At 40.6% G+C, this 27,589-nt stretch overlaps 1 protein-coding gene across 1 annotated transcript in view; it reads right to left on the bottom strand.

Annotated features, from left to right (window-relative positions):
• Positions 1-5,882: 5,882 nt before the first annotated feature.
• The window catches only part of LOC135468574 (uncharacterized), a 41,206-nt gene continuing 19,499 nt past the window's right edge, over positions 5,883-27,589 (bottom strand). Inside the window, exons 5-20 of the mRNA XM_064746911.1 lie at positions 26,643-26,716; positions 23,185-23,232; positions 22,595-22,709; positions 21,871-22,049; positions 21,162-21,389; positions 19,653-19,861; positions 18,722-18,862; positions 17,232-17,378; positions 16,666-16,891; positions 16,283-16,481; positions 14,824-14,994; positions 14,503-14,597; positions 14,064-14,166; positions 11,093-11,298; positions 9,808-10,024; positions 5,883-7,835 (exon numbers count right to left, since the gene is read on the bottom strand). Coding sequence (XP_064602981.1) covers positions 7,696-7,835; positions 9,808-10,024; positions 11,093-11,298; positions 14,064-14,166; positions 14,503-14,597; positions 14,824-14,994; positions 16,283-16,481; positions 16,666-16,891; positions 17,232-17,378; positions 18,722-18,862; positions 19,653-19,861; positions 21,162-21,389; positions 21,871-22,049; positions 22,595-22,709; positions 23,185-23,232; positions 26,643-26,716 — 2,498 coding nt within the window. The 3' untranslated portion in view covers positions 5,883-7,695. The remainder of the gene's footprint in view (positions 7,836-9,807; positions 10,025-11,092; positions 11,299-14,063; positions 14,167-14,502; positions 14,598-14,823; positions 14,995-16,282; positions 16,482-16,665; positions 16,892-17,231; positions 17,379-18,721; positions 18,863-19,652; positions 19,862-21,161; positions 21,390-21,870; positions 22,050-22,594; positions 22,710-23,184; positions 23,233-26,642; positions 26,717-27,589) is intronic.

The following is a 27,589-nucleotide window of genomic DNA, read 5'->3' as shown; positions in this document are numbered from 1 at the left end:
GGAGATCTTCCACGCGATAAAATAATACCGAATACTGGAGATTTCGTAAACAATAACACGTGCTTTCAACTATGTCGCCCTGCAGCTACAGCACTAAGATTAAAACTTCTAAAAGGTTTAGGACTGAAGGTTATTTTCAATGAAAGAACAATTAACGAAAGTTTCAGACCAAACCAAGACTGAAGTAAAGCTTAAAAAATTGAATGTAATAAATAGAAGAACGTACAGCTAAAATCGGAGACAATTAAGATAATATGTGTGTCTCAGCAGACCACAGACACTTCGGCCATGAGGTCGCGAGTCAAAACGTATAGAATATTTTGTTATATTTCATTATACTTCCAGGGATGTCTGGACATTATTCACATCTCATCTTCCTGATACATAATTAAAAAAAAAATGTTACGTTTCTTTCATATATCCAGTGTTTGGTAATACAGATAACGCAGCAACCCTGGCTGAACGAAATTAACTTAGCAATGTGATGCATGATTTACCACGTGATATATGAAGTATATTTAGGTAAATTCACACCACAACCGCTTGCAGCTAAAAAATGTAGGCGACGTGTACATCGTTGTATCCATTTGATGGTTTGTGCGGGGAAGCCATTTGGTGTAAATTTGCCGTAAAGTGTGCATTCACGATGTTTTATTCTGAATTTTTAAAAGACTTTGCTTGTCTACAAAATGTCATATGACTATTATAACTCTCGATCATCTTCTAAGAAACAGGTGAGGATGCACATCATGCATACCGCGCGTGTAGCCACTATTCCGCCACTGTACAAGGGGACATCACTCTCACGAGGAACGAGTAATTTGGTGTGTGTACATATACTGTGTCTTATTGTACCATTTATAAAGTCTTTGGTATGTCCCTACTCGACCATATATATGTTGGTATCAAACCATTCAGCGCTACGATGAGTCAATTATGAGACTCTGAAGCACACATTAGGGACATTGGAAATCGGCTCATGAGTAGGATATAGGCCTATGCATTCTTGATGGCTGTATCAGAGATCAAAACATATCAGTGGTGCAACGGTTCTTAACAGCATTTGTAACATTAGCTCTACTTCTGTACAGTTCGTAATGGGCAAAATACATGTATACATGTCTACAGGTAGAGGAAATACAATCTCGGACAATTAACCACAAAGCACCGAATTTTTATTTATTTATTCATATATTTACGTTTTGAATCACTATATAAGAGTTTTTTGCATGTCCCTTTTATGGCTTCGTAAATGAACATTGTTTGTTTATTAATTTTACGGTTGCTTGAGTCCTTTCTATTTTTAAATAAATGTTACTACCGAGAGTGAATTATTCTAATTGTCTTATGCCTTTGTTCTTTTCTCGGTCTTTCCAACTTTTCTTGACTTTCGTGATTATGTCGTCCCTCTGGCTGCACACAATGCATGTCTGACCAACACGTCTGAGGTTGATGATTCCCCAGTCCCGGATCGGATTCTGCCCGATTTCAGCTTCACCGCAGACAACTGTATGGGCATATGTCGTATATACAGTGTAAGCGAAATATTTTTCAACGCAAACCAAATAAACGAATAATGCCCACAAGGTTTTTTTCGTTCGGCTTAAAAAAAAAAATTCATGAAATGTTAAAATTAAGAAGAAAGGATTTTTCTTTAAATTCACACTGAAAGGTTTTGCACTTAATTGTTATGTTTAGAGAGAAAAGCTTTTTCTTCCTCAAGGGAGAAAAAAAAGAAAAAGAAAAAAATCTGAATGTTTAATAACATTACAAATCCGTAATGATCCAGTAGGAAAAGAAACATTCCAAAACTTGTTAAAAATCAGGCATGAGGGTAATACGGAACAGCAGTCAGTACATTTGGCTTAACACAAAAAGTATATTGGCACACGAGAATTACCCAAACAGGCAAAGAATATGCCGGTCGTCTTGACCATCATGAAACTTTAGGTCTATGTTCGGTGGATAATTTGATTGTAGGCCCGTGTTCGGTGGATAATTTGATTGTAGGCCCGTGTTCGGTGGATAATTTGATTGTGGGCCCGTGTTCGGTGGATAATTTGATTGTGGGCCCGTGTTTGGTGGATAATTTGATTGTAGGCCCGTGTTCGGTGGATAATTTGATTGTAGGCCCGTGTTCGGTGGATAATTTGATTGTAGGCCCGTGTTCGGTGGATAATTTGATTGTAGGCCCGTGTTCGGTGGATAATTTGCATTTAAGACTGTGTTCGGTGAATAATTTGCATTTAGATAAGCTTTCACGACGGAGGACTGTATGTATACGTGACATGATGCATTGTCTCAACAAGAAAAATGGTTGTAACAACTATATCGACATTTAGGACCGAACCTTGTAACCATTTAATGCCAAGCATCTCAGGCAAATTCTAACTTCTGGACTTTCTGTAGATATCTGGCGACATATAAAAACTCCCAACATGCACTTTTAGCCATGTACCAGAAAGAACTAGATCCAGTGTGTTTATAAATGGTATTATATCCACTCTCCCCACACATTTTCACTTCAAATGAGCCTCATCTTTACATCACTTTATTAAGCATAACCCTTTGTAACCGGACGAAAAATACCAGACCCGGAATACCACGAGCTTGCTAGCTCTGTGGGCTGTGTAATAATCCTGGTTTAACTTTACGTGCTGGCGGACATGTCGTCAGTGCGAGTTATAACCCAGAACAGTCGCTGGCTGATCAACATGCGCTTGCCACGGAGACTTCCAGTTTAACCTGGTAGGCCCTATGTCCTTCAATGCAAGTTCATGTACTTGAAAAGCGAAAATCCTTATGTACCTTGTCATAATTTTTCTTACCTGAAGTAGCTAGACAGTATGATTCTAGTCGGCATTCAAATAGAACAATCTCTCAGTAAAACATACAAATCTCGGTCTATATAAAATGCGTGGCTTCAGAAAAAAAAATAAAGTTCTTATCAAGGCAGACGTAGGTTGTTGAGTGGCAGTAATACATGAAGGTTAATCGTGGAAATTAAAGGTGTCCGTTCCCTGACCAACATACATCAGTAATTAGTAGTCCGTGATTAACTTGTTCTCCAAAACATTTCACTCCGACACCAGATACTAGTAGGAGCCCATTTCATCATGGCAAATACCTCACAAGGTGCAGGAAATAGCCCATTACATCATGGTAAATACCTCACAGGGTCCAGGAAAAAGCCTAATACCATGGCGATACGTCAGGGTCTTGGAAGGAGCCCATTACATCATGACAAATACCTCACAGGGTCAAGGAAAGAGCCCACTACATCATGGCAATACCTCACAGGGCTCAAGGAAGGAAACCATTACATCATAGCCCATATCCCATAGGAGCCAGATTGGAGCCAATTACATCATGGCAAATACCTCACAGGGTCCAGGAAGGCGCCCATTACATCATGGCAAATACCTCACAGGGTCAAGGAAAGAGCCCACTACATCATGGCAATATCTCACAGGGCTCAAGGAAGGAGCCCATTACATCATAGCCCATATCCCATAGGGGCCAGATAGGAGCCCATTACACCGTGACAAATACCTCACAGGGTCCAGGAAAGAGCCTATCACATCATGGTAAATAACTCAAACAGTCCAGGAAAGAGCCCATTACACCTTGGCAATACCTTACAGGGCCCAAGGAAGGAGCCCATTACGTCATAGCCCATATCCCATAGGAGCCAGATAGGAGGAATCCATTACTTTGTGACAAATACCTCAGAGGGTCCAAGAAAGAGCCCATTACATTATGGCAATACCTCACAGGGCCCAAGGAAGGAGCCCATCACATCATAACCCATATCCCATAGTAGCCAGATAGGAGCCCATTACATCATGGTAAATACCTCACAGGGTCCAGGAAGGCACCCATTACATCATGTCAAATACCTCAAAGATTCCAGGAAAGAGCCCATTACATCATGTCAAATACCTAACAGGGTCCAGGAAAAAGCCCATTATATCATGGGCCATATCCCACAAGAGCCAGATAGGAACTCATTACAACACGGCAGATACCTCAAAGCAGCCAGGAAAGAACTCATTCATCACAGCAAATACCTGACAGGAGCCAGGAATTAACCCATTACACCATGCCCCATACCCCACAGCAGCCTGGGAGGCTCATCATGGTAGATACCTCACAGGAGCTAAGGAGGAACTCATTACATCATGGTAGATACCTCACAGGAGCCAGAAAGGAACTCATTACATCATGGCAGATACTTCACAGGAGTCAGGAAGGAACTCATTATATCATGGCAGATACTTCACAGGAGCCAGGAAGGAACTCATTACATCATGGCAGATACCTCACAGGAGCCAGAAAGGAACTCATTACATCATGGCAGATACCTCACAGGAACCAGAAGGAACTCATTACATCATGGCAGATACCTTGCAGGAGCCAGAAAGGAACTCATTACATCATGGTAGATACCTCACAGGAGCAAGAAAGGAACTCATTACATCATGGCAGATACCTCACAGGAGCCAGAAAGGAACTCATTACATCATGGTAAATACCTCACAGGAGCCAGAAAGGAACTCATTACATCATGGTAGATACCTCACAGGAGCCAGGAAGGAACTCATTACATCACTGCAGATACCTCACAGGAGCCAGGAAGGAACTCATTACATCACTGCAGATACCTCACAGGAGCCAGGAAGGAACTCATTACATCACTGCTGATACCTCGCAGGAGCCAGAAATGCATTACATCACAGCAGATACCTCACAGGAGCCAGGAAGGAACTCATTACATCATGGCAGATACCTCACAGGAGCCAGAAAGGAATTCAATACATCATGACAGATAACCTAAAAGGAGCCGGGAAGGAACTCATTTCATAATGACAGATACCAAACATGCAGGAACCATGAAGATATAAACCCATTACAGCAAAGGCAGATACATCATAGTAAGACCAACAAAGAGTGCTCTAAATCCTAGACAGGCTCTTTACAGGTGACTTTAAAGTAACCTCATACAATTTGTAATATGTTTCAGCTGACCATTCACAGTAGACAAGAACCAGATAAGGTATGTCATAAGGAAACCTCCACAATGGAAATGGGTTATATCTGTAATAAGGAGCAGACGACAGTTCAGCAGACATGGGTGATTTCAAAGGAACTGGGTTACAGCTGTAATAATTAAGGAACCCATGACAGTTCAGCAGACATGGGTGATTTCAAAGGAACCAGGTTAAAGCTGTAATAAGGAACCCACCATGACTTCAAACGAACCAGGTAATCGTCCACTCAGATCATCTTTGACTTGCTTCAGAGCGAATTAAACTGAGAATAAGCATTTTTAGCTCGCCTGTACAAAGTCCAGTTGTAGTTTATGCCATACCCCAAGATGTAGACCACAGTAATACATAGATAAACGTTCCATAGATGATTTGCTGAGTGCATATTAAATATCATGTTTTTTTTAATTCATGAGTTAGTGCATAACTATCAATGGTATATTTAAAAAGCACTGCATGTATTGAACTCAGGTTTTGCACATGTGTAGAGCACAATAGCATGAGGAGAATGTTCCATCACTGACTGGATGTGTGCACACTAAGTACTATAAAACAGTACTGCATGAATTGACCTGAAGGTTTACATACACATAAAGCATAATGACAAAAGGGGGATGTTCAATCCTTAATGTTGTGTGCATTTTAAGTACTGTAAATCAGCAAATTTATGACTTCACTACTTTAAATATTGACCTTTGAAGTTTGGCATTCTTGTGTCTTCTATGGGTAAGCTCTTTGTACAAGTTTATACAACAGGTCATTAATTTGTCAACTGTTGAAAGGTACTGGTAGTCAACATTCCTCTGATATGCACATGAAAACAGGAATAATAAATCGTGAAATGGTTGTGATTTATTTACCAGTCTTGATATTAAAGCTGATATCCCACCACAAAAGACTCTTTTTGGACTTTCTGTGAATACAGTACAAATAACAGCTATTTATACTTCTTATTATATCAACACACATAACAAACATATACATCTGGTTCACTTCCCCTAAAATGTTGTATTATAAAAACAATTCAATTCTTGTAAATTTTTTCACAGTTCAGAGAAATTGTTTAAAATGGTGGGAAACACTAAACCAGTATGTTTGACATGAATTATGTCTCAAATGACGTCAAAGTTACAGTTTACTAAGAACATTTATCACTGCAGCTTGGGCAAAATGCCAAACAAATTTGAAGTGTATATAATGTTATATAATACAACAATAACTATGTGGCAAGAACAAAATGAAAGAAATCAAATATGTGCCAAGGCACCTTCATGTACAATAGACTATCAGTGAGTCATTACCCAGCAATAGTTTAAAATACACCAAGAACAATAAGTAACAAAAACTAATTATATACAATTTTAAGTCAGAGATTATTATTTATAATTTTTTTTTATGGATGCTTTGATTCTCCAAGTCATTTATATTTATTAGACAAGGTTAAGTGTAAGGAAATTCAGAACAATTTTTCAAGAGCAAAGCTAAACATATTTTAAATTTGTTTAACCTATTTAAGGTTAAATCTAGAATCCAGTTCTAGTTTGAGGAAAAATATAAATCAATGGACAACTTAGAACTGTATTTCCACTGAAAGCATTAGAATGACTTCAAATCATACCAAACTGTAAAATTTATATATACATGGCTTCTTTAAAATGAAATCAATTTCAGGATATAAAACAATGAAACTTTGTTCTGAAAGGTAAAACTTTCTTTGGTTTTTTCTACATATTTTCTGCACTGTTTGAAGGCCATATACATTACATTCACATAATCAAGGCAAAAGTATTACAAGCTAGGTAAATAAAGAGATGAAAAGTCCAGTGATACTGGTATGACAGCAGTGCATTCTGATATTACAGCGGCGCATTCTAATATCACAGCAGTGCATTCTGATATCACAGTGGCGCATTCTAATATCACAGCAGTGCATTCTGGTAAACTCACACATCATGTGACAGGCATAACCAATTTATGACTCACAAAGTATCGATCTCACCTGTCCAATAAAACTCCATCAACATAACGCCAGTCATATAAATATACATCTACATGTGGCAGGATTTTTCAAAAAGCAAATCTGATCTGAATCTACTGTGCACTGTAACATCTGGATCAGTCAGGTGTTCCTCAAGGTAGTGAATATTTGATCATATACACGTATATCACAGATAATGCTTCTACGTGTAAATAATTATACACACAAGCTGTGGAATCCAAACAAGCCCAATAGGTAGACTTGTATAGTTAATGCTTTCCCTACACCCACTTGTTTGTGTTTATTTCTCTGACATGTCCTCCTCTCATCATGCACCCAGAAATTTCTCACAGATGAGCAATTTACTGTAGTGCTGCTCTGACTATTGGCAAAGGCACAAAGAAATTACAAGTTATTATTACTATTATGTCATACTTGGAATGTCTTTTGAATGGATGGCAAGTGGAGCTTATATCAGACATAATTTTTACATGTACACATCTTAAACTGATTTCAATTTACACATGCTTCATCCACTTAACTAAGAGGTTAAGTATAGCAGTTTCCAAAACAACCACTTCCTGGGAACTAAGATTCCAGTAAATTACAAGTGAATTTCACACAGTTAGGTTGAGCTGAGATCAGATATGGTTTAGGGTTCAGACTAGATTATATCCAGCATTTGAACTTGAAGAAGGCTTGTAGGTCTGGGTGGTCCACATCCTTGTGATTGACGCCAGCGTACACAGACTTCAATAAATCTGTCTTGAACTTCCCATCCAGAATTTCAACATACTTCTCCAGAGATCCTGAGGGGGAAAGCAAGTCACAAGAGAAAACTTAAATAACATTTTCACCTTATAAATAATGTACACATTAATTGCACACATTTAAAAGTAGCTGCACATGTATAACAAGTCATTAATATTACTTCCTTTGACATCCAATTATCCATTATCTTCTAGCCTCCATTTCCTAAGTGTTAAACATGAGAGCATGACAACCTATACCTCTGGAAACAGTTTGTCCACGGCAAATAACAATATTAGTCTTATCTTGTAGCCTCCATTTCCTAAGTGTTAAACATGAGAGCATGACAACCTATACCTCTGGAAACAGTTTGTCCACGGCAAATAACAATATTAGTCTTATCTTGTAGCCTCCATTTCCTAAGTGTTAAACATGAGAGCATGACAACCTATACCTCTGGAAACAGTTTGTCCACGGCAAATAACAATATTAGTCTTATCTTGTAGCCTCCATTTCCTAAGTGTTAAACATGAGAGCATGACAACCTATACCTCTGGAAACAGTTTGTCCACGACAAATAACAATATTAGTCTTATCTTGTAGCCTCCATTTCCTAAGTGTTAAACATGAGAGCATGACAACCCATACCTCTGGAAACAGTTTGTCCACGGCAAATAACAATATTAGTCTTATCTTGTAGCCTCCATTTCCTAAGTGTTAAACACGAGAGCATGACAACCTATACCTCTGGAAACAGTTTGTCCACGGCAAATAACAATATTAGTCTTATCTTGTAGCCTCCATTTCCTAAGTGTTAAACATGAGAGCATGACAACCTATACCTCTGGAAACAGTTTGTCCACGGCAAATAACAATATTAGTCTTATCTTGTAGCCTCCATTTCCTAAGTGTTAAACATGAGAGCATGACAACCTATACCTCTGGAAACAGTTTGTCCACGGCAAATAACAATATTAGTCTTATCTTGTAGCCTCCATTTCCTAAGTGTTAAACATGAGAGCATGACAACCTATACCTCTGGAAACAGTTTGTCCACGGCAAATAACAATATTAGTCTTATCTTGTAGCCTCCATTTCCTAAGTGTTAAACATGAGAGCATGACAACCTATACCTCTGGAAACAGTTTGTCCACGGCAAATAACAATATTAGTCTTATCTTGTAGCCTCCATTTCCTAAGTGTTAAACATGAGAGCATGACAACCCATACCTCTGGAAACAGTTTGTCCATGGCAAATAACAATATTAGTCTTATCTTGTAGCCTCCATTTCCTAAGTGTTAAACATGAGAGCATGACAACCTATACCTCTGGAAACAGTTTGTCCACGGCAAATAACAATATTAGTCTTATCTTGTAGCCTCCATTTCCTAAGTGTTAAACATGAGAGCATGACAACCTATACCTCTGGAAACAGTTTGTCCACGGCAAATAACAATATTAGTCTTATCTTGTAGCCTCCATTTCCTAAGTGTTAAACATGAGAGCATGACAACCCATACCTCTGGAAACAGTTTGTCCACGGCAAATAACAATATTAGTCTTATCTTGTAGCCTCCATTTCCTAAGTGTTAAACATAACAGCATGACAACCCATACCTCTGGAAACAGTTTGTCCACGGCAAATAACAATATTAGTCTTATCTTCTAGCCTCCATTTCCTAAGTGTTAAACATGAGAGCATGACAACCTATACCTCTGGAAACAGTTCGTCCACGGCAAATAACAATATTAGTCTTATCTTGTAGCCTCCATTTCCTAAGTGTTAAACATAACAGCATGACAACCCATACCTCTGGAAACAGTTTGTCCATAGCAAATAACTATATTTGTATCAACTCACTGACATGCTTTGAAATTTTAATTTCAATTTTGTACTGTAATAGTGGCAACCATTTAGTAATTTATTCATTAACTCCCTGGCTTAAAAACATATAACATGAATGGTACATTTTACAGCTGACAAAAATACAATCATTCATTTCAATTCAACTCAAAACGTTCAATCTCACCTATACCAAGAACCCTGCCATACAAAATCATGTGCTTCTCAAGGCGGGGGTCGTCAAACTTCTCATGCTTGATTAAGATGCGGACGATGTCCCCACTGATATAAGCATCATCAAAACTAGGGTTATCTGACACGGGGAACTGACTATAGATGTCCACAGCTGCAAGAGGGTTAGACTTGAGCAGCATGTCAGCAGCCTCGATGTAAGCATCGTGTACCTGCACAGGTGAAATGTAGATCAATTACACTTGACTGATGACGCAGTTCTGCAGACTCAACTCAAAGACCGACTATTAAATCTCCCATTACTCTCCAGTTCTCCAGACTCATGACTCAATTGTGCAGACACACAACTCCACTGTCCACACAAACCTATTCCCCATATTAAGCTCAGCTGAGGAGACTCAGCTACGACATGAAATCAGTGTGTTGACATCAGACACACGTAACAATGGTCATCACATAGAGGGGATCAGACACATGTAACAATGGTCATCATATAGAGGGGAATCAGACACATGTAACAATGGTCATCACATAGTGGGAATCAGACACACGTAACAATGGTCATCATATAGAGGGAATCAGACACACGTAACAATGGTCATCATATAGAGGGAATCAGACACACGTAACAATGGTCATCACATAGAGGGAATCAGACACATGTAACAATGGTCATCATATAGAGGGAATCAGACACATGTAACAATGGTCATCATATAGAGGGAATCAGACGCACGTAACAATGGTCATCATATAGAGGGAATCAGACACATGTAACAATGGTCATCACATAGTGGGAATCAGACACACGTAACAATGGTCATCATATAGAGGGAATCAGACACACGTAACAATGGTCATCATATAGAGGGAATCAGACACACGTAACAATGGTCATCATATAGAGGGAATCAGACACACGTAACAATGGTCATCACATAGAGGGAATCAGACACACGTAACAATGGTCATCATATAGAGGGAATCAGACGCACGTAACAATGGTCACCATATAGAGGGAACTGCAGTCTTCAGTACCTTCTCACAGTGATCATTACACAGGAAGCGTTTTTTGGCCACTGATCATAATGTTCAGAAAAGTGCAGAGTTATTGGCGTTTATAGTTCATCGGTTGACATTTGGTCACACTAGTCATACTGCATTTGTCCATATCAAATTATTGGTTCTATGTCAGTCTACTGAACCATGAATGAAATGCAGCCCCAAATCTGCATGATACATTGAACACAATTCCTCTACATCTGGTGAAAACATCTTACCTCTGGTGCCATTGAGATGACCTCTTGATAATACTTCTGGGCCTCCTCTGACTCCCCCAGGGCATGAAACACCCGGGCCAGGCCCAGGCGGGGCTGGTAACTCTTCCTGTTAAGAGGACCTGAGGTTGGGTGTGGGTTTGAGACAGGCTGTGGTGGCTCAGCAAAAGATTTCTCTGTGGGAGTTGGCGCTTTCTCTACAGGCTTTTCTGAAAACGTTCAACACTGATGAATACATGTCATATCTATACAAGGACAGGCCACACGACGGTAAACATCCAGGAAAAGCATCTGAAAATGTTCAACATTGATGAATACATGTCATATCTATACAAGGACAGGCCACACAACTGTAATCATCCAGGAAAAGCATCTGAAAACATTCAACATTGATGAATACATGTCATATCTATACAAGGACAGGCCACATGACTGTAATCATCCAGGAGAAGCATCTGAAAACATTCAACATTGATGAATACATGTCATATCTATACAAGGACAGGCCACATGACTGTAATCATCCAGGAAAAGCATCTGAAAACATTCAACATTGATAAATACATGTCATATCTATACAAGGACAGGCCACATGACTGTAATCATCCAGGAAAAGCATCTGAAAACATTCAACATTGATGAATACATGTCATATCTATACAAGGACAGGCCACACGACGGTAAACATCCAGGAAAAGCATCTGAAAATGTTCAACATTGATGAATACATGTCATATCTATTCAAGGGCAAGCCACACGACTGTAATCATCCAGGGAAGAAGCATCTGAAGGCAGACTTCTCTTGTAATGTAATAAGATTTGCTTAAAAAAGTTAAAAATGACAAACTGTGATGGAGAAGCCTTTCAATAGACTGCTTATTGGAACAGACCTCTATACAAGTGAGTCAAAATAATTAAAACTAAATAATGCTTTTCCAACCCACCATTGGCCACAGGCCTGTCCGATAATGTGGTGACAAAAGTGTCATGAAGAAGGGGCAGAGCAATATCTGGTTTTTGGTGCTGGAGAGAGCATGAGTAATGTAACTTCTTGAATAAAAATGAACTAGACACAATAGTTAGTGTATTACATAGGCTGTTAAATACTGGTACAGCACGAAGCTGGAGCATTGTGCCAATGACTTTTGCACTCAGTGATGAAATTCATTGTAGTACTTTACGCAAGTAATTCTGTTAACTACAATATTCTCGAGTTTAAAAGATAGATCAACACCTTGCCCTATAAGCTGATTATCTGACTTGAGAGACTTTCATTGGGAAACACAATTCTGTTCTTGTACTGAAAATAAGTAGATAGCATGCACCGGGTGTGGAAATGTAAAATTGGAGGGTGCAGCGTTCTGTATGTCATCAGTTGGAATGGATGCAGAGTTCTGTACGTGATCAAGTGGAATGGATGCAGCGTTCTGTATGTGATCAGTTGGAATGGATGCAGAGTTCTGTACATGATCAAGTGGAATGGATGCAGAGTTCTGTACATGATCAAGTGGAATGGATGCAGGGTTCTGTACATGATCAATTGGAATGGATTCAGTGTTCTGTACGTGGTCAGTTGGAATGGATGCTGTGTTCTGCACGTGATCAATTGGAATGGATGCAGCATTCTGTACGTGGTCAGTTGGAATGGATGCTGTGTTCTGTACGTGATGAATTGGACTGGGTGCAACGTCCTGTAAGTGATCAATTGGAATGAATGCAGCGTTCTGTACGTGGTCAGTTGGAACAGATTCAGAGTTCTGTACGTGATCAATTGGAATGGATGCATTGTTCTGTACGTGATCAGTTTGAATGGATTCAGCATTCTGTACGTGATCAGTTGGGATGGGTGCGAAAGACACCATTGTGTTATTGCGCAACAAAATGTACTTCTCCCAAATAGAAAGCTGCAAACCCAAGCACATATTACCATTGAGGTTTACTGTTTACTGTGGGGTTGAGACAAATATCTGAGGTGGATTTAGATGAGTGAGGCTGATAACAATAGCGTAAGGTGGGCTTAAATGAGTAAGAGTCATGACAAAGGTCTGAAATGGATTTAGATGAGTGAGGGTGATGACAAAACTCTGAAATGGACTTAAATGACTGAGGCTGATGACAGAGGTCTGAGGTGGACTTAGAAAAGTGAGGCTGATAACAAAAGTCTGAGGTGAACTTATATGAGTCTGGCTGATAACAAAGGTGTGAGGTGGGCTTAGGTGAGTGAGACTGATGACAATGGTCTGAAATGGACCTAGATGAGCGAGGCTGGTGACAAAGGTCTGAAATGGACTTTGACAAGTGAGGCTGATGACAGACATCTGAGGTGGACTTAGACAAGTGACGCTGATGACAGACATCTGAGGTGGACTTAGACAAGTGACGCTGATGACAGAGGTCTGAGGTGGACTTAGATGAGTGACGCTGATGACAAAGGTCTAAGGTGGACAGATGAGTGACACTGATGACAGACATCTGAGGTGGACTTAGATGAGTGAGGCTAATGACAGACATCTGAGGCAGACTTAGACAAGTGAGGCTGATGACAGACATCTGAGGTGGACTTAGAAGAGTGAGGCTGATGACAGACGTCTGAGGTGGGCTTAGATGAGTGAGGCTGATGACAAAGGTCTGAGATGGACTTAGATGAGTGAGGCTGATGACAAAGGTCTGAGGTTGACTTAGATGAGTGAGGTTGATGACAGAGGTCTGAGGTCGGCTTAGATCAATGCGGCTGATAACCCGTCAGGTAACTTCCTTGAAGAAACGAAGAGCAAAGGCCAAAATCAGCTATTTACCACATGGGAAGTAAATCTTGCCCATTTTGCAATGTGCACATACTGTAACTGTGCAGATAGATCACCTTTTGCCTAATTGTGTGTATCGTCCCATGATAGGTTCTACCCCGAAGTCGAAACAACGACTGCATGTGACATGTCATAATACTACTGATTGTAAGTTATAATATTCCACTTACCAGTGGGCTTGGCAGCCTCACACTTGTGACCAGATGTTGTGGTTTTCACACTTGTTTTGGAGGACGTGGGGGTGGCACCCTTCCCACCTCTGCCAGGAGCACCCTGAAAGGTCCACCCTTGTTTTACATAACTACTGATGATCATGTATCATTTAAATAAAGACGTCGTGCTACCACAGGAAAGTCATAGCCCTAATTTCATGAAATGCGCCCAATACTGTCGACTTCAAAGTGGGATCTGCATCATCTAGACTTACATGAATATGTAGAGGAGGTGATAAATGCATAGAAAATGTTGTGATTTCTTTGGATACAGAATATAAGATTTATTTATTTGATTGGTGTTTCACACCATACAGGAATATAAGAAGTTGATGTGTTACTAGTATGACCAAGAACCTAAAGTGTCACAAATTGGTTGCCTGACAGGATATCTTACCCTGGCAGAAGGCGCACCGCGATTTGCTGGGGCTCCACGAGGGGCACCTCTAGCTGCTCCCCTAGAAGCACCCCCTCTGGCAGGAGCTGTGCCTCCTGTAACAGATGGAACATTAGGTATGTTACAACGTTACCGAATATGTTATATTCGGTAACAAACAAAATCCACAATCTTGTTATCATCCACTTCTGAATAAAATAAAAACCACAATTCCATAACTGATTATTGGTAGTTTCTTGCTCAAGGGAAATGAATCACAAAACCTTTCTAACTGCAGTGAAGTAGTTCAATCATTAACATTAACAGGAACTTCTAACTTACCTCCTCTGGCTGGTGTGGCTTGACCCCCTCTACCCTTGGACACAGTTGTTCCACCTCTGACACCTGCAGCACCACACATTACGGCTGCTTTACCACCCTCATCCTTTTTCACTTCAGCAGCTTTTCTCTTCTCTTCTTCATCTTTAATTATTTGTTTCCACCATTCTTGGTCTGAAATAATGTGAAATGAATTTCAGTAGTCAACATGTTAATCATAACACTGAACAAGTTGGTGGTCATTTCTGCTCATAAAACTTCCTAACTGAAAATCACGATATCTGGATATGCGTTTCTGCTCATCTTGGGTAACCCAAAAGGCTACATTCTCTTCCTCCATCTGACATATATACATCTGACGCACTACCTTATATTTATTTATGTTATTTATTTGATTGGTGTTTTTTCACTTATAAGGAATATTTCACTTATACGGCGGCGGCCAACATTATGGTTGGAGGAAAGCAGGCTGGGGAAACCCACGACCATGCGCACGTTGCTGGCAGACCTTCCCACGTATGGCTGGAGAGGAACCCAGTATGAGCTGGACTTAAACTCACAGCGACTGCATTGGTAAGAGGCTTCTGGGTCATTATGCTGCGCTAGCATGCTAACCAACTGATCCACGGAGGCCCCCCACTACCTTATAAATCAGCAGATAAAGTCAGACTATTCTTGACAGTTAAATAAGTGACCAGAAGTACAATGCTGCAAGTGTTCACTACCTCAAGTAATCATTGCACCCAGTAATCTGACCTATAACCTCTAGTAATCACTGCACCCAGTAATCTGACCTACACCCTCTAGTAATCACTGCACCCAGTAATCTGACCTATAACTTCTAGTAATCACTGCACCCAGTAATCTGACCTATCACCTCTAGTAATCACTGCACCCACTAATCTGACCTACACCCTCTAGTAATCACTGCACTAAGTAATCTGACCTGTCACCTGTAGTAATCACTGCACCCAGTAATCAGACTTATAACCTCTAGTAATCACTGCACCCAGTAACCTGACCTATAACCTCTAGTAATCACCGCACCCAGTAATCTGACCTGTCACCTCTAGTAATCATTGCACCCACTAATCTGACCTACACCCTCTAGTAATCACTGCACCCAGTAATCTGACCTATCACCTCTAGTAATCACTGCACCCAGTAATCAGACTTATAACCCCTAGTAATCACTGCACCCAGTAACCTGACCTATAACCTCTAGTAATCACTGCACCCAGTAATCTGACCTGTGACCTCTAGTAATCACTGCACCCACTAATCTGACCTACACCCTCTAGTAATCACTGCACCCACCAATCTGACCTATCACCTGTAGTAATCACTGCACCCACTAATCTGACCTATCACCTCTAGTAATCACTGCACCCAGTAATCAGACTTATAACCCCTAGTAATCACTGCACTAAGTAATCTGACATATAACATCTAGTAATCTTACCTATAAGCTCAGGTGGAGCCTCTCCTGACGAGGGTTTTCCTTCCAGATTCACACTGGCCAGGAAAGAGCCCTTGGCCTCATTCAGGGCCAGTTTAGCTGTCTCCCCTGGGGTACTCTCATATTGAGCAAACTGGGCAGCACCCAGCAGGTACAGGCTATGACTACTGGCAGGCTGGATCTGTACAAGTTTCTGACAAGTCTACAATTAGACATTAACATTCTTCATTTTCTATCTTCCTTGGGATAAAATCGGTAAAATTTGGTCTAGCACATCAGAAAAATAAACATTTTTCAAGAAAAAAACACCAAATGCTATAGTATGCTCTGGTTTTATTATGTATATGTATATAATATGAGGATATTGAGGACACTGATGTACTCGCCTTTTCCTGCAGCGTGAGTAGTTCTGCGTTCTGTGGTATACTGGAGTGCTCTATGAGAGCAGAGAGCCACTGACACCTGTGTGATATGAGCTTCTGGCTGGCACTGCCTGAGGTGGCCAGCAGGTTGAGCAGGTTAGAGTGAGCCTCCAGCAGCACCCACTCTATCTGTTTGTAGACGTCTCCACGGCACAGGCTGGGCAGCACGTGGGAGGACAGTAGGGCTGCCCTGTACATACATAGGGGTTTATTTACTGACTCATGTCTTAATCAATACTCAGGATTATTTCACTATCTTAGCATGGTGGCACTTGGATTCAGGAGTTTCACATCACAGGGGTAGCCACCTGTTACCAAACCTATACTGCAGCCACATCATCACAAGTTATATTAGAGCACACAACTGTACTGGTTAGAAATGGACTTATAGAACAACATATGAATCGTTAATGACGCGTGATCTCCAGCAAGAACCTATTAGACTCCTTGGCTGGTCATCAAGTGCATTACACACCTAAGAAGTTTATATACCTAGAAAGGGAAGGAAGAAAAATTTTATTATCTCTTACGTGTGGAAAACGTCGTTTGCACTCATGCTGTTTGAGTAGTCTGGCGCAGATTGCAGGAGCTTTCCCAGCTGAATCAGACCACGTAACAGGTATACATTGCTGGCACGGATCAGATTCTCTGCATGTAAACTCTCCACTCCAGCCCCCCTATCAAAGGGACGGTTAAGAAAGATAACATAAATCATCTGATGATCATTATAAAATATCACAACTACAGCACTGGCGTTTTAATCATGTCTCAGTAATTCTGTAAATTCACCTGATAAGCTTTCCTGAGCAGTGTAGTTGTCATGAAGATATACATATACCGCTGTAGAATAGATCACTCCAAGGCATATCAATACTGAAGCTTTACATGCTGAACATTCATGTCTTTATCATGTACAGACATTATCAGGGATGAGAATGGTTATTGGAAAAAAAGTCTGAAATATTTTATATTCCAAATGGAATGAGCACCACAACTGAGCGAAGGACCAAGGTGACTGAGGGGAATTAAAACCAACAAAAGACAAACCAAAAAGCATAGCCACGTTTGTCCTTGCTCCCCTGCTCTCTTAACTGATCAGATCAGAAGAGAAAGAGCACATGACTTTACCAGACATGTCAACAGACAGAACATGACTTTACCAGACATGTCAACAGAAAGCACATGACTTTACAAGGTACGTCGAGAGAGAGCACATGACTTCACCAGACATGTCAAGAGAGAGCACATGACTTTACCAGACATGTCAACAGAGAGCACATGACTTTACCAGACACGTCAAGAGAGAGCACATGACTTTACCAGGCACGTTAAGAGAGAGAGCACATGACTTTATCAGACATATCAACAGAGAGCACATGACTTTACCAGGCATGTCAAGAGAGAGCACATGACTTTACCAGGTATGTCAAGAGAGAGCACATGACTTCACCAGACATGTCAAGAGAGAGCACATGACTTTACCAGGCATGTCAAGAGAGAGCACATGACTTTACCAGGCACGTCAACTTTTCAGTGAAACTTTTCGGATTTCCAGTGAAATCGAAGCACTGTATGCACCAATAGTGAGGGATACAGTCTTTTCCACCCATGCCAACTTTTTGATCAATTTTAAGCAATTTTTAATCCCTGCCTCTGGTTTATACTGGTGCCAAAGGAGGTAGTAAAGCACCGTAACTGGATCAAGCCCTCAGCCTGCTTCCGTCTGCTCAGGAAAACAGTAATATGTGACGGACCACCAACGAAATCTCCCCTCCCCCCCCTCCCAATTTTTATTACTCATTTCAATGAATCTCAAGAGACATATTTTCTGCTAGAAAAAGTCGGAAACCTGCAAATTTGTGGAAAATTCTTGTCCCTACCGTATCATTCCACATTGAGACGCACTGCTAACCCTTACCATTAACACTATAATGATGTCTTGACATAAGTAAAGCAGATATCTTAGAAGAGATGTACCAACAAATGATAACAGTAAATACCTTTGTAAAACACTACTCACACTTGCACATCTGAAACCATAGCTTCCATGCTGAGTTTGCTTAGCAAGACCTCCATAGCCTCTAGTAAGTATTCAATAGTCTCCTTCACTCTGGCTCCTGGCCCACCGGTCTGTAAGGCCAGTGCTAAGCCCAGGTAACACCTGTGTGAACAGGCAGAGAGAGGGAGAAAGACTTTCACTTACAACCTGTTAACAAGTATGACTGGCAAACATCTTACATGTGCTTCAGGCAATATTCATCACAGCAAAGAATGTATCTTTCTTTAAATTTATTTATATATACAATGTAAATGTTGTACACTGTAGTGAAACATGTCACACTTTCATGTACATGAGGATTAAAGATGGATGTCATCCAGTTCTGTAATCAATTTTCTGTGCAATAAAATACCATTTATCACAATGAAAATAAAGGGACATCCCTAGATTATCCCATAAGATGTCCATATTCCAAGTCTACATTCACATTTCTTTGCATTTTTTTATGATGTTACCAGAAAAATGGCATTTAATGTGGACCAGCAAAATTATTTCATGCCTTTTCAAATGCCACATATCCAAATTATGGATCAGTTTTTGTTGGATGATATGGTGAGCCGAAACATGAATAGTGTACTGTATGTCACCTGACATTTGGCACATGATATACTTCTGTGACGAACAAAGGTTTTCAAGAAGAAATTAATGAAACTTCACAAAACTCTTATATGGCCCTATAAGGTTGTTAAATCAATCAGAAGAAAGCAAACTATGTCTCTTGAAAAATGCTAAACTTTAGATGAAATGCAGTATTTGTTTATCTTGAATATCTCCCTCAATTTCACTCAAGGGTGATTATTTTGGCAGTTTCGTTTTGGCTTGCTCATACATGAAAACAGGATGCTCAGTAGTAAGCTGGCCTGTACACCTGAGTTTTACATGAAGCTCTCACCTTGCCAGTTTGTGCTGAGGGTTCCAGTGAAGAGCAACCTCCAGTCTCGGTACAGCTTCTGAGTAGCTCCCCTGTACCACTAACAGGCGACCCACATGAAAATTGTACACAGACTTGGTATCATCCAGAACCAAAGCATCCAGGTATTTCATGTAAGCCTGGCCAAGAGCAGATTCCTCATCAGACACCTTCTGAGCTGTCACACCTTCCTGCAACAAATAACAATTGCTTGAAGGCACGTGAGGTAGACCTGACCATGGGTAGATTCCTCCTCAGACACATTCTGAGATGACTCCTCAACTGATGCATGCACCTACTTGAGGTTCCTGATTTGGCATCTACATCTACTTGAGGTTCCTCATCTGATACATGTACCTACTTGAGGTTCCTCATTTGACATCTACGTGAGGCTCCTCATCCAACACCCACTTCAGGTTCTTCATTTAACACCTACTTGAGGTTCCTCATTTGACATCTACATCTACTTGAAGCTCCTCATCTGATACATTTACCTACCTGAGGCGCCTCATTCAGCATCTACTTGAGGCTCCTCATCCAACATCTACTTGAGGCCCCTCATCCAAAACCTACTTGAGGCTCCTCGTTCGACATGTACTTGAGGCTCCTCATCCAACACCCACTTGAGGCTCTTCATTTAACACCTACTTGAGGCTCCTCATCCAACATCTACTTGAGGCTCCTTGTCCAACACCTACTTGAGGCACCACACTTAACATCTACTTGAGGCACCACACTTAACACCTACTTGAGGCACCTCATTCGACATCTACTTGAAGCTCCTCATCAGACATCCAACACCTACTTGAGGCTCCTCATCCAACATCTGCTTGTGGCTCATCATCTAACACCTACTTGAAGCTCCTCATCCAACACCTATTTGAGGCGTCTCATCCAACATCTACTTGAGGCTCCTCATCCAACACCTACTTGAGGCTCCTCATCTAACACCTACTTGAGGCTCCTCATCTAACACCTACTTGAGGCTCCTCATCTAACACCTACTTGAGGCTCCTCATCCAACACCTACTTGAGGCGCCTCATCCAACATCTACTTGAGGCTCCTCATCCAACACCTACTTGAGGCTCCTCATCTAACACCTACTTGAGGCTCCTCATCTAACACCTACTTGAGGCTCCTCATCCAACACCTACTTGAGGCACCTCATCCAACATCTACTTGAGGCTCCTCATCCAACACCTACTTGAGGCTCCTCATCCAACACCTACTTGAGGCTCCTCATCTAACACCTACTTGAGGCTCCTCATCCAACACCTACTTGAGGCGCCTCATCCAACATCTACTTGAGGCTCCTCATCCAACACCTACTTGAGGCCCCTCATCCAACACCTACTTGAGGCTCCTCATCTAACACCTACTTGAGGCTCCTCATCTAACACCTACTTGAGGCTCCTCATCCAACACCTACTTGAGGCTCCTCATCCAACACCTACTTGACCTACTCATCCCATTTCTACCAGCCAACATACCTGAGAGGCTTGTTTGGACTTCCAGGCATATAGCTGCATCACATGGTCAGCTTTGCCACTCTGACCAGTCTCCACCAGGTGATGGTACTCCTGATCTATGGCCTTCAGCTGCAGGGCGATGGGCGCACCCGCCTCCACGCCACGCAACCGCGCTATGGCAGCACATTCCTCATCTTTGGAACTCTCCTTGGCCTGAACGTTTAGAGATGGAAAGTCATCAGTGTTATCCTGCAATAAAGAAAGCAGAAGTGGCTCGGTCAGAAATCTGATAATATTACAGGTGGAATTGCAATCCTTTTCCCTGGGATTCTTACACACACATACCAAAATCTGAAAGATCTGGGGAAAGCAGAGCAGAAAATATGTACATACATGGTTGAGTCACCAGTTTGAAATCAACATACTTTATACCATAAAAACGCCTTTTTGGTGTTTTGATTCATACATATCATCACTTCATTTATCCAATAACACTATAAAATATCACAAACTAAAACATCACAGTAAGCAGCTTCACTAGCTCTGACTTAACAAGGACTTGAAAGTTGACAGATTGGCCATTACAACAATATTTTCTCATTTTTCTTTTAATACAGCTATCAATTTATCAATGCAGGTTGGCACCACCGAGACAACCCGACAACTAAACAGAAATAGTGTAAGCATCTCTAAGCAGCACAAACACATGAAAATAACAACTTAGGGGCACCTGTTTCTTGAGACCAAACATATCCTCAGCATAGTAGCGCTCCTCAAGGATCTGTCCTAACTGAAGGTGGAGGTGGTGATCCTTTCCCTTGATCTTGATGGCTGAGGCATAGCAATAGGCCGCCTGCTGAAGGTGGTCCAAAGGGGATTCCCCTTCCTCATACTGATGCTTGAACTGGCCTACAAGGTACAGCACCAAAATTTCATGAAGTGTGGGTAAACATATAACACACCTGATGATTGGAATCAAGTATCACCTTGCCTCATTTGCAACGGTGCTCTACACTGTCAAACTCATCAGTGGAAATAAAAATCTGATGATGTTTAACATAGTCACTCAAGGTAACCCAAAGCTCAAACTGAACAGGAAGGCAATACAGGGTAACACAGTCCCAGCACCACATTATTTGACACAAATCTGTATTTATTTAAATTATTTGATTGGTGTTTTACAACGTAATCAAGAATGTTTCAGTTATATGACAGCGGCCAGCGTTTCGGTGGGTGGAAACCTGGCTGAACCCGGGGGAACCCCAAAATCTGCTAATATGTACTTAATAATCTATTGATAATCTATTTGTTCACATAGTGTTACAATGTATCCAACTGAGGTTTGCTCGTTATTTGGGGAACTCTGAGTGGAGGAGGGGAGCAGACAATTATTTTCAAAATTACAAATGGATCAATACCACATAATTACAGTACATAAATTAACACTTACATACCTGGTTTAGGTAAACTTTTGAAGTATTTGCCCAGCATGGCCATGGCAGTGGCTATCAGCTTGTCAGTAGTCGATTCTCCATAGATCTGTTGCATTTGTTTTTCCCAGCTCCGCACCTGAATAAGTTCAGAATCACATTGTGGCATGTGTTGTATATATACACAGGCACATAAATTCAAAAACATATCACAACAGACAATAACATCCAATACCATGATCTCCATGACAGAGAACAACAGTGACGTCACGTTTACTCTAGCTCTCTAACGCTGAAGGCATTTTCCGTATGATAGGCTAAGCAGTAGCCTATGGCATAAAAAGTTATGAAGATTGGTGATGAAAGCCCAAGTGATTAACCCTTTATAAATGCTTTCCTGAACATAAGATGTCTCCTTGTTCCAAAGCCAGGTACTGTCTCATCTCATCTCTACATCTACATATATTACACCAATAAAAACACTACAACACCTCTCTGGTTTCTAAGCAGAAATAAAACATGTAAATGATCCAATGTTATTGTTTGACTCGGCTTGGTAATTTATTCCCATTTTAGGATTGGAAATTCGGCTTACATGTAGCTACTTCATATACCTGTACAGTATGTTTGACTGGGGAAGATGAATCCTCAAACTTCTTCTCCTACAATGACATAAAATAAAAGAAACTCATAGTTACATGTATGCACTGGTTTCTTATAAAAACTATAAATACACTGTGCTATGTGGTCACTAAATATAGGCTTCTGCCGTGTCAAAATACACTCTATGTGTGCACTAAATATAGGCTTCTGATGTGTCAAAATCCACTGTGCCATGTGTGCACTATATATAGGCTTTTGCTGTATCCTAATACACTGTGCCATGTGTTCACTAAATATAGGCATCTGTCGTGTCATAATACACTGTGTCATGTGAGCACTATATATAGGCTTCTGCCGTGTCGTAATACACTGTACCATGTGTGCACTATATATAGGCTTTTGCTGTGTCTTAATACACTGTGCCATGTGTGCACTATATATAGGCTTTTGCTGTATCTTAATACACTGTGCCATGTGTGCACTATATATAGGCTTTTGCTGTATCGTAATACACTGTGCCATGTGTGCACTAAATATAGGCTTTTGCTGTATCTTAATACACTGTGCCATGTGTGCACTACATATAGGCTTTTGCTGTATCCTAATACACTGTGCCATGTGTGCACTAAATATAGGCTTCTGCCGTGTCGTAATACACTGTGCCATGTGAGCACTAAATATAGGCTTTTGCTGTATCTTAATACACTGTGCCATGTGTGCACTAAATATAGGCTTTTGCTGTATCTTAATACACTGTGCCATGTGTGCACTAAATATAGGCTTTTGCTGTATCGTAATACACTGTGCCATGTGTGCACTAAATATAGACTTTTGCTGTATCTTAATACACTGTGCCATTTGTGCACTATATATAGACTTCTCCTGTATCATAATACACTGTGCCATGTGTGCACTAAATATAGGCTTTTGCTGTATCGTAATACACTGTGCCATGTGTGCACTAAATATAGGCTTTTGCTGTATCGTAATACACTGTGCCATATGTGCACTAAATATAGGCTTTTGCTGTATCGTAATACACTGTGCCATGTGTGCACTAAATATAGACTTTTGCTGTATCCTAATACACTGTGCCATGTGTGCACTAAATATAGGCTTCTGTCGTGTCGTAATACATTGTGCCATGTGTGCACTAAATATAGGCTTTTGCTGTATCTTAATACACTGTGCCATGTGTGCACTAAATATAGGCTTTTGCTGTATCGTAATACACTGTGCCATGTGTGCACTAAATATAGACTTTTGCTGTATCTTAATACACTGTGCCATGTGTGCACTAAATATAGACTTCTCCTGTATCATAATACACTGTGCCATGTGTGCACTAAATATAGACTTTTGCTGTATCGTAATACAATGTGCCATATGTGCACTAAATATAGGCTTTTGCTGTATCGTAATACACTGTGCCATGTATGCACTAAATATAGACTTTTGCTGTATCATAATACACTGTGCCATGTGTGCACTAAATATAGGCTTTTGCTGTATCATAATACACTGTGCCATATGTGCACTAAATATAGGCTTTTGCTGTATCGTAATACACTGTGCCATGTGTGCACTAAATATAGACTTTTGCTGTATCCTAATACACTGTGCCATGTGTGCACTAAATATAGGCTTCTGTCATGTCGTAATACATTGTGCCATTTGTGCACTATATATAGACTTCTCCTGTATCGTAATACACTGTGCCATGTGTGCACTAAATGTAGACTTTTGCTGTATCTTAATACACTGTGCCATGTGTGCACTAAATATAGGCTTCTGTCGTTTCGTAATACACTGTGCCATTTGTGCACTATATATAGACTTCTCCTGTATCGTAATACACTGTGCCATGTGTGCACTAAATATAGGCTTTTGCTGTATCGTAATACACTGTGCCATGTGTGCACTAAATATAGACTTTTGCTGTATCTTAATACACTGTGCCATGTGTGCACTAAATATAGGCTTCTGTCGTGTCGTAATACGCTGTGCCATGTGAGCACTATATATAGGCTACTGCCGTGTCGTAATACACTGTGCCATGTGTGCACTATATATAGGCTTTTGCTGTATCTTAATACACTGTGCCATGTGTGCACTAAATATAGGCTTTTGCTGTATCTTAATACACTGTGCCATGTGTGCACTATATATAGACTTCTCCTGTATCATAATACACTGTGCCATGTGTGCACTATATATAGGCTTTTGCTGTATCTTAATACACTGTGCCATGTGTGCACTAAATATAGGCTTTTGCTGTATCGTAATACACTGTGCCATGTGTGCACTAAATATAGACTTTTGCTGTATCTTAATACACTGTGCCATTTGTACACTATATATAGACTTCTCCTGTATCATAATACACTGTGCCATGTGTTCACTAAATATAGACTTTTGCTGTATCGTAATACAATGTACCATGTGTGCACTAAATATAGGCTTCTGTCGTGTCATAATACATTGTGCCATTTGTGCACTAAATATAGGCTTCTGTCGTGTCGTAATACATTGTGCCATTTGTGCACTAAATATAGACTTCTCCTGTATCGTAATACACTGTGCCATGTGTGCACTAAATGTAGACCTTTGCTGTATCTTAATACACTGTGCCATGTGTGCACTAAATATAGGCTTCTGTCGTGTCGTAATACATTGTGCCATTTGTGCACTAAATATAGACTTCTCCTGTACTGTAATACACTGTGCCATGTGTGCACTAAATGTAGACCTTTGCTGCATCGTGATACACTGTGCCATGTGTGCACTAAATATAGGCTTCTGTCGTGTCGTAATACATTGTGCCATTTGTGCACTAAATATAGACTTCTCCTGTATCGTAATACACTGTGCCATGTGTGCACTAAATATAGGCTTCTGTCGTGTCGTAATACATTGTGCCATTTGTGCACTAAAAATTTAGACTTCTCCTGTATCGTAATACACTGTGCCATGTGTGCACTAAATATAGGCTTTTGCTCTATCGTAATACACTGTGCCATGTGTGCACTAAATATAGACTTTTGCTGTATCTTAATACACTGTGCCATGTGTGCACTAAATATAGGCTTCTGTCGTGTCGTAATACACTGTGCCATGTGTGCACTATATACAGGCTTTTGCTGTATCGTAATATACTGCCCCACGTGTGCACTAAATATAGGCTTCTGCTATACCATGAACTGGCTACTGCACATATGATGTCAGCAATATTTTCGTTAGCTTATAGGACATGAAATCTTCAAACTAATTAAATTACACTCTTAACATATCTTTCGAAGGAATATTGAAGGCATGACATTCTTCTTTCAAAAGCTTTCTACACTAATAAGAAGTTTGTAACCAAACAGCTGGTACATACACAATTGAGACATTGTTCATCCACACCTTTACTAGAGCACAGCCAAAGTTTCGCAACCCCAATGAAGAGCTGTGTGAGCCTGTTTATTACCTGAGCCTGTGGTGTCACATTACACTTCTCAAGCTGCTCCCCCAACTCACTGAACCTTACTTCTGCTGAGGATCCTAGACAAACACAATATCAGAAGATATATAAAACATAAATGTTCACAATTTATTTTTTTATTTGACTGGTGTTTTACGCTGCACTGAAGAATATTTTACTTTTATGACACCGACAGCATTATGGTGGGAGGAAACTGGGCAGAGCCCTGGTGATACCCTCGCCCATCCGCAGGTTGCTGGAAGTGCTGTAGATATCTTTGGTTTCGGTTCAGTATTTATCCCGAATCCTATCTTTACAAATACACATAAACAAGCAATATGGGGGAAAATGATGAGTTATCGCCGACAGGTCTCGGTGAGCCTAGCTTGGTCCAGCATTGAATGCACTTTCGATCATCACTGGCTGGATTTTTATTGTTTTTATCAGTATCCCTGTTAGGAATAAACATGTCAGACAGATATTACAATCTAACATTGATTGTGCTAAATGAAGACAGTACGGGTTGCCGGGATTTGACGGGCCACCGTGAAGTAGAGTCGCTGGGGCCAAGCTGCCCCTACATGGGTAATTAGGAGCCAGCATCCCCGCTACCCCATCTATTTTTCCTTTCCCTTCGTTTATTTACATTCATGTCCTCGTGTTATCAATACATATTGTTTTCTATTTGTATACATACTGTGTTTTCGATAAAGCCAAAGAGTGAGAAGACGACACCTGCCTGGGAGGAGCATGTGTCCTGGAAATCGGATGGTGGTGTTGGATTATTCATTTTGAGCACTGCACCACCCTGAATTATTGGAGCTACATGGAGAAGGGACAACACCTGGCTGTATCAGTTGCCCCACCTAGCAAGTACTGTCAAGTCTGGAAACAGTACCCGGCAAGACAGATTTCAGTGTACTCAGAGATGCCTTGGAGAAACGATCTGCCCC

The sequence above is a fragment of the Liolophura sinensis genome, chromosome 6 (assembly GCF_032854445.1).
Source record: "Liolophura sinensis isolate JHLJ2023 chromosome 6, CUHK_Ljap_v2, whole genome shotgun sequence".
In the NCBI taxonomy this organism is placed as follows: Eukaryota; Metazoa; Mollusca; class Polyplacophora; order Chitonida; family Chitonidae; genus Liolophura; species Liolophura sinensis.
The sequence above is the reverse complement of the archived record's forward strand: the minus strand, read 5'-3'. Positions and strand labels throughout refer to the sequence as shown.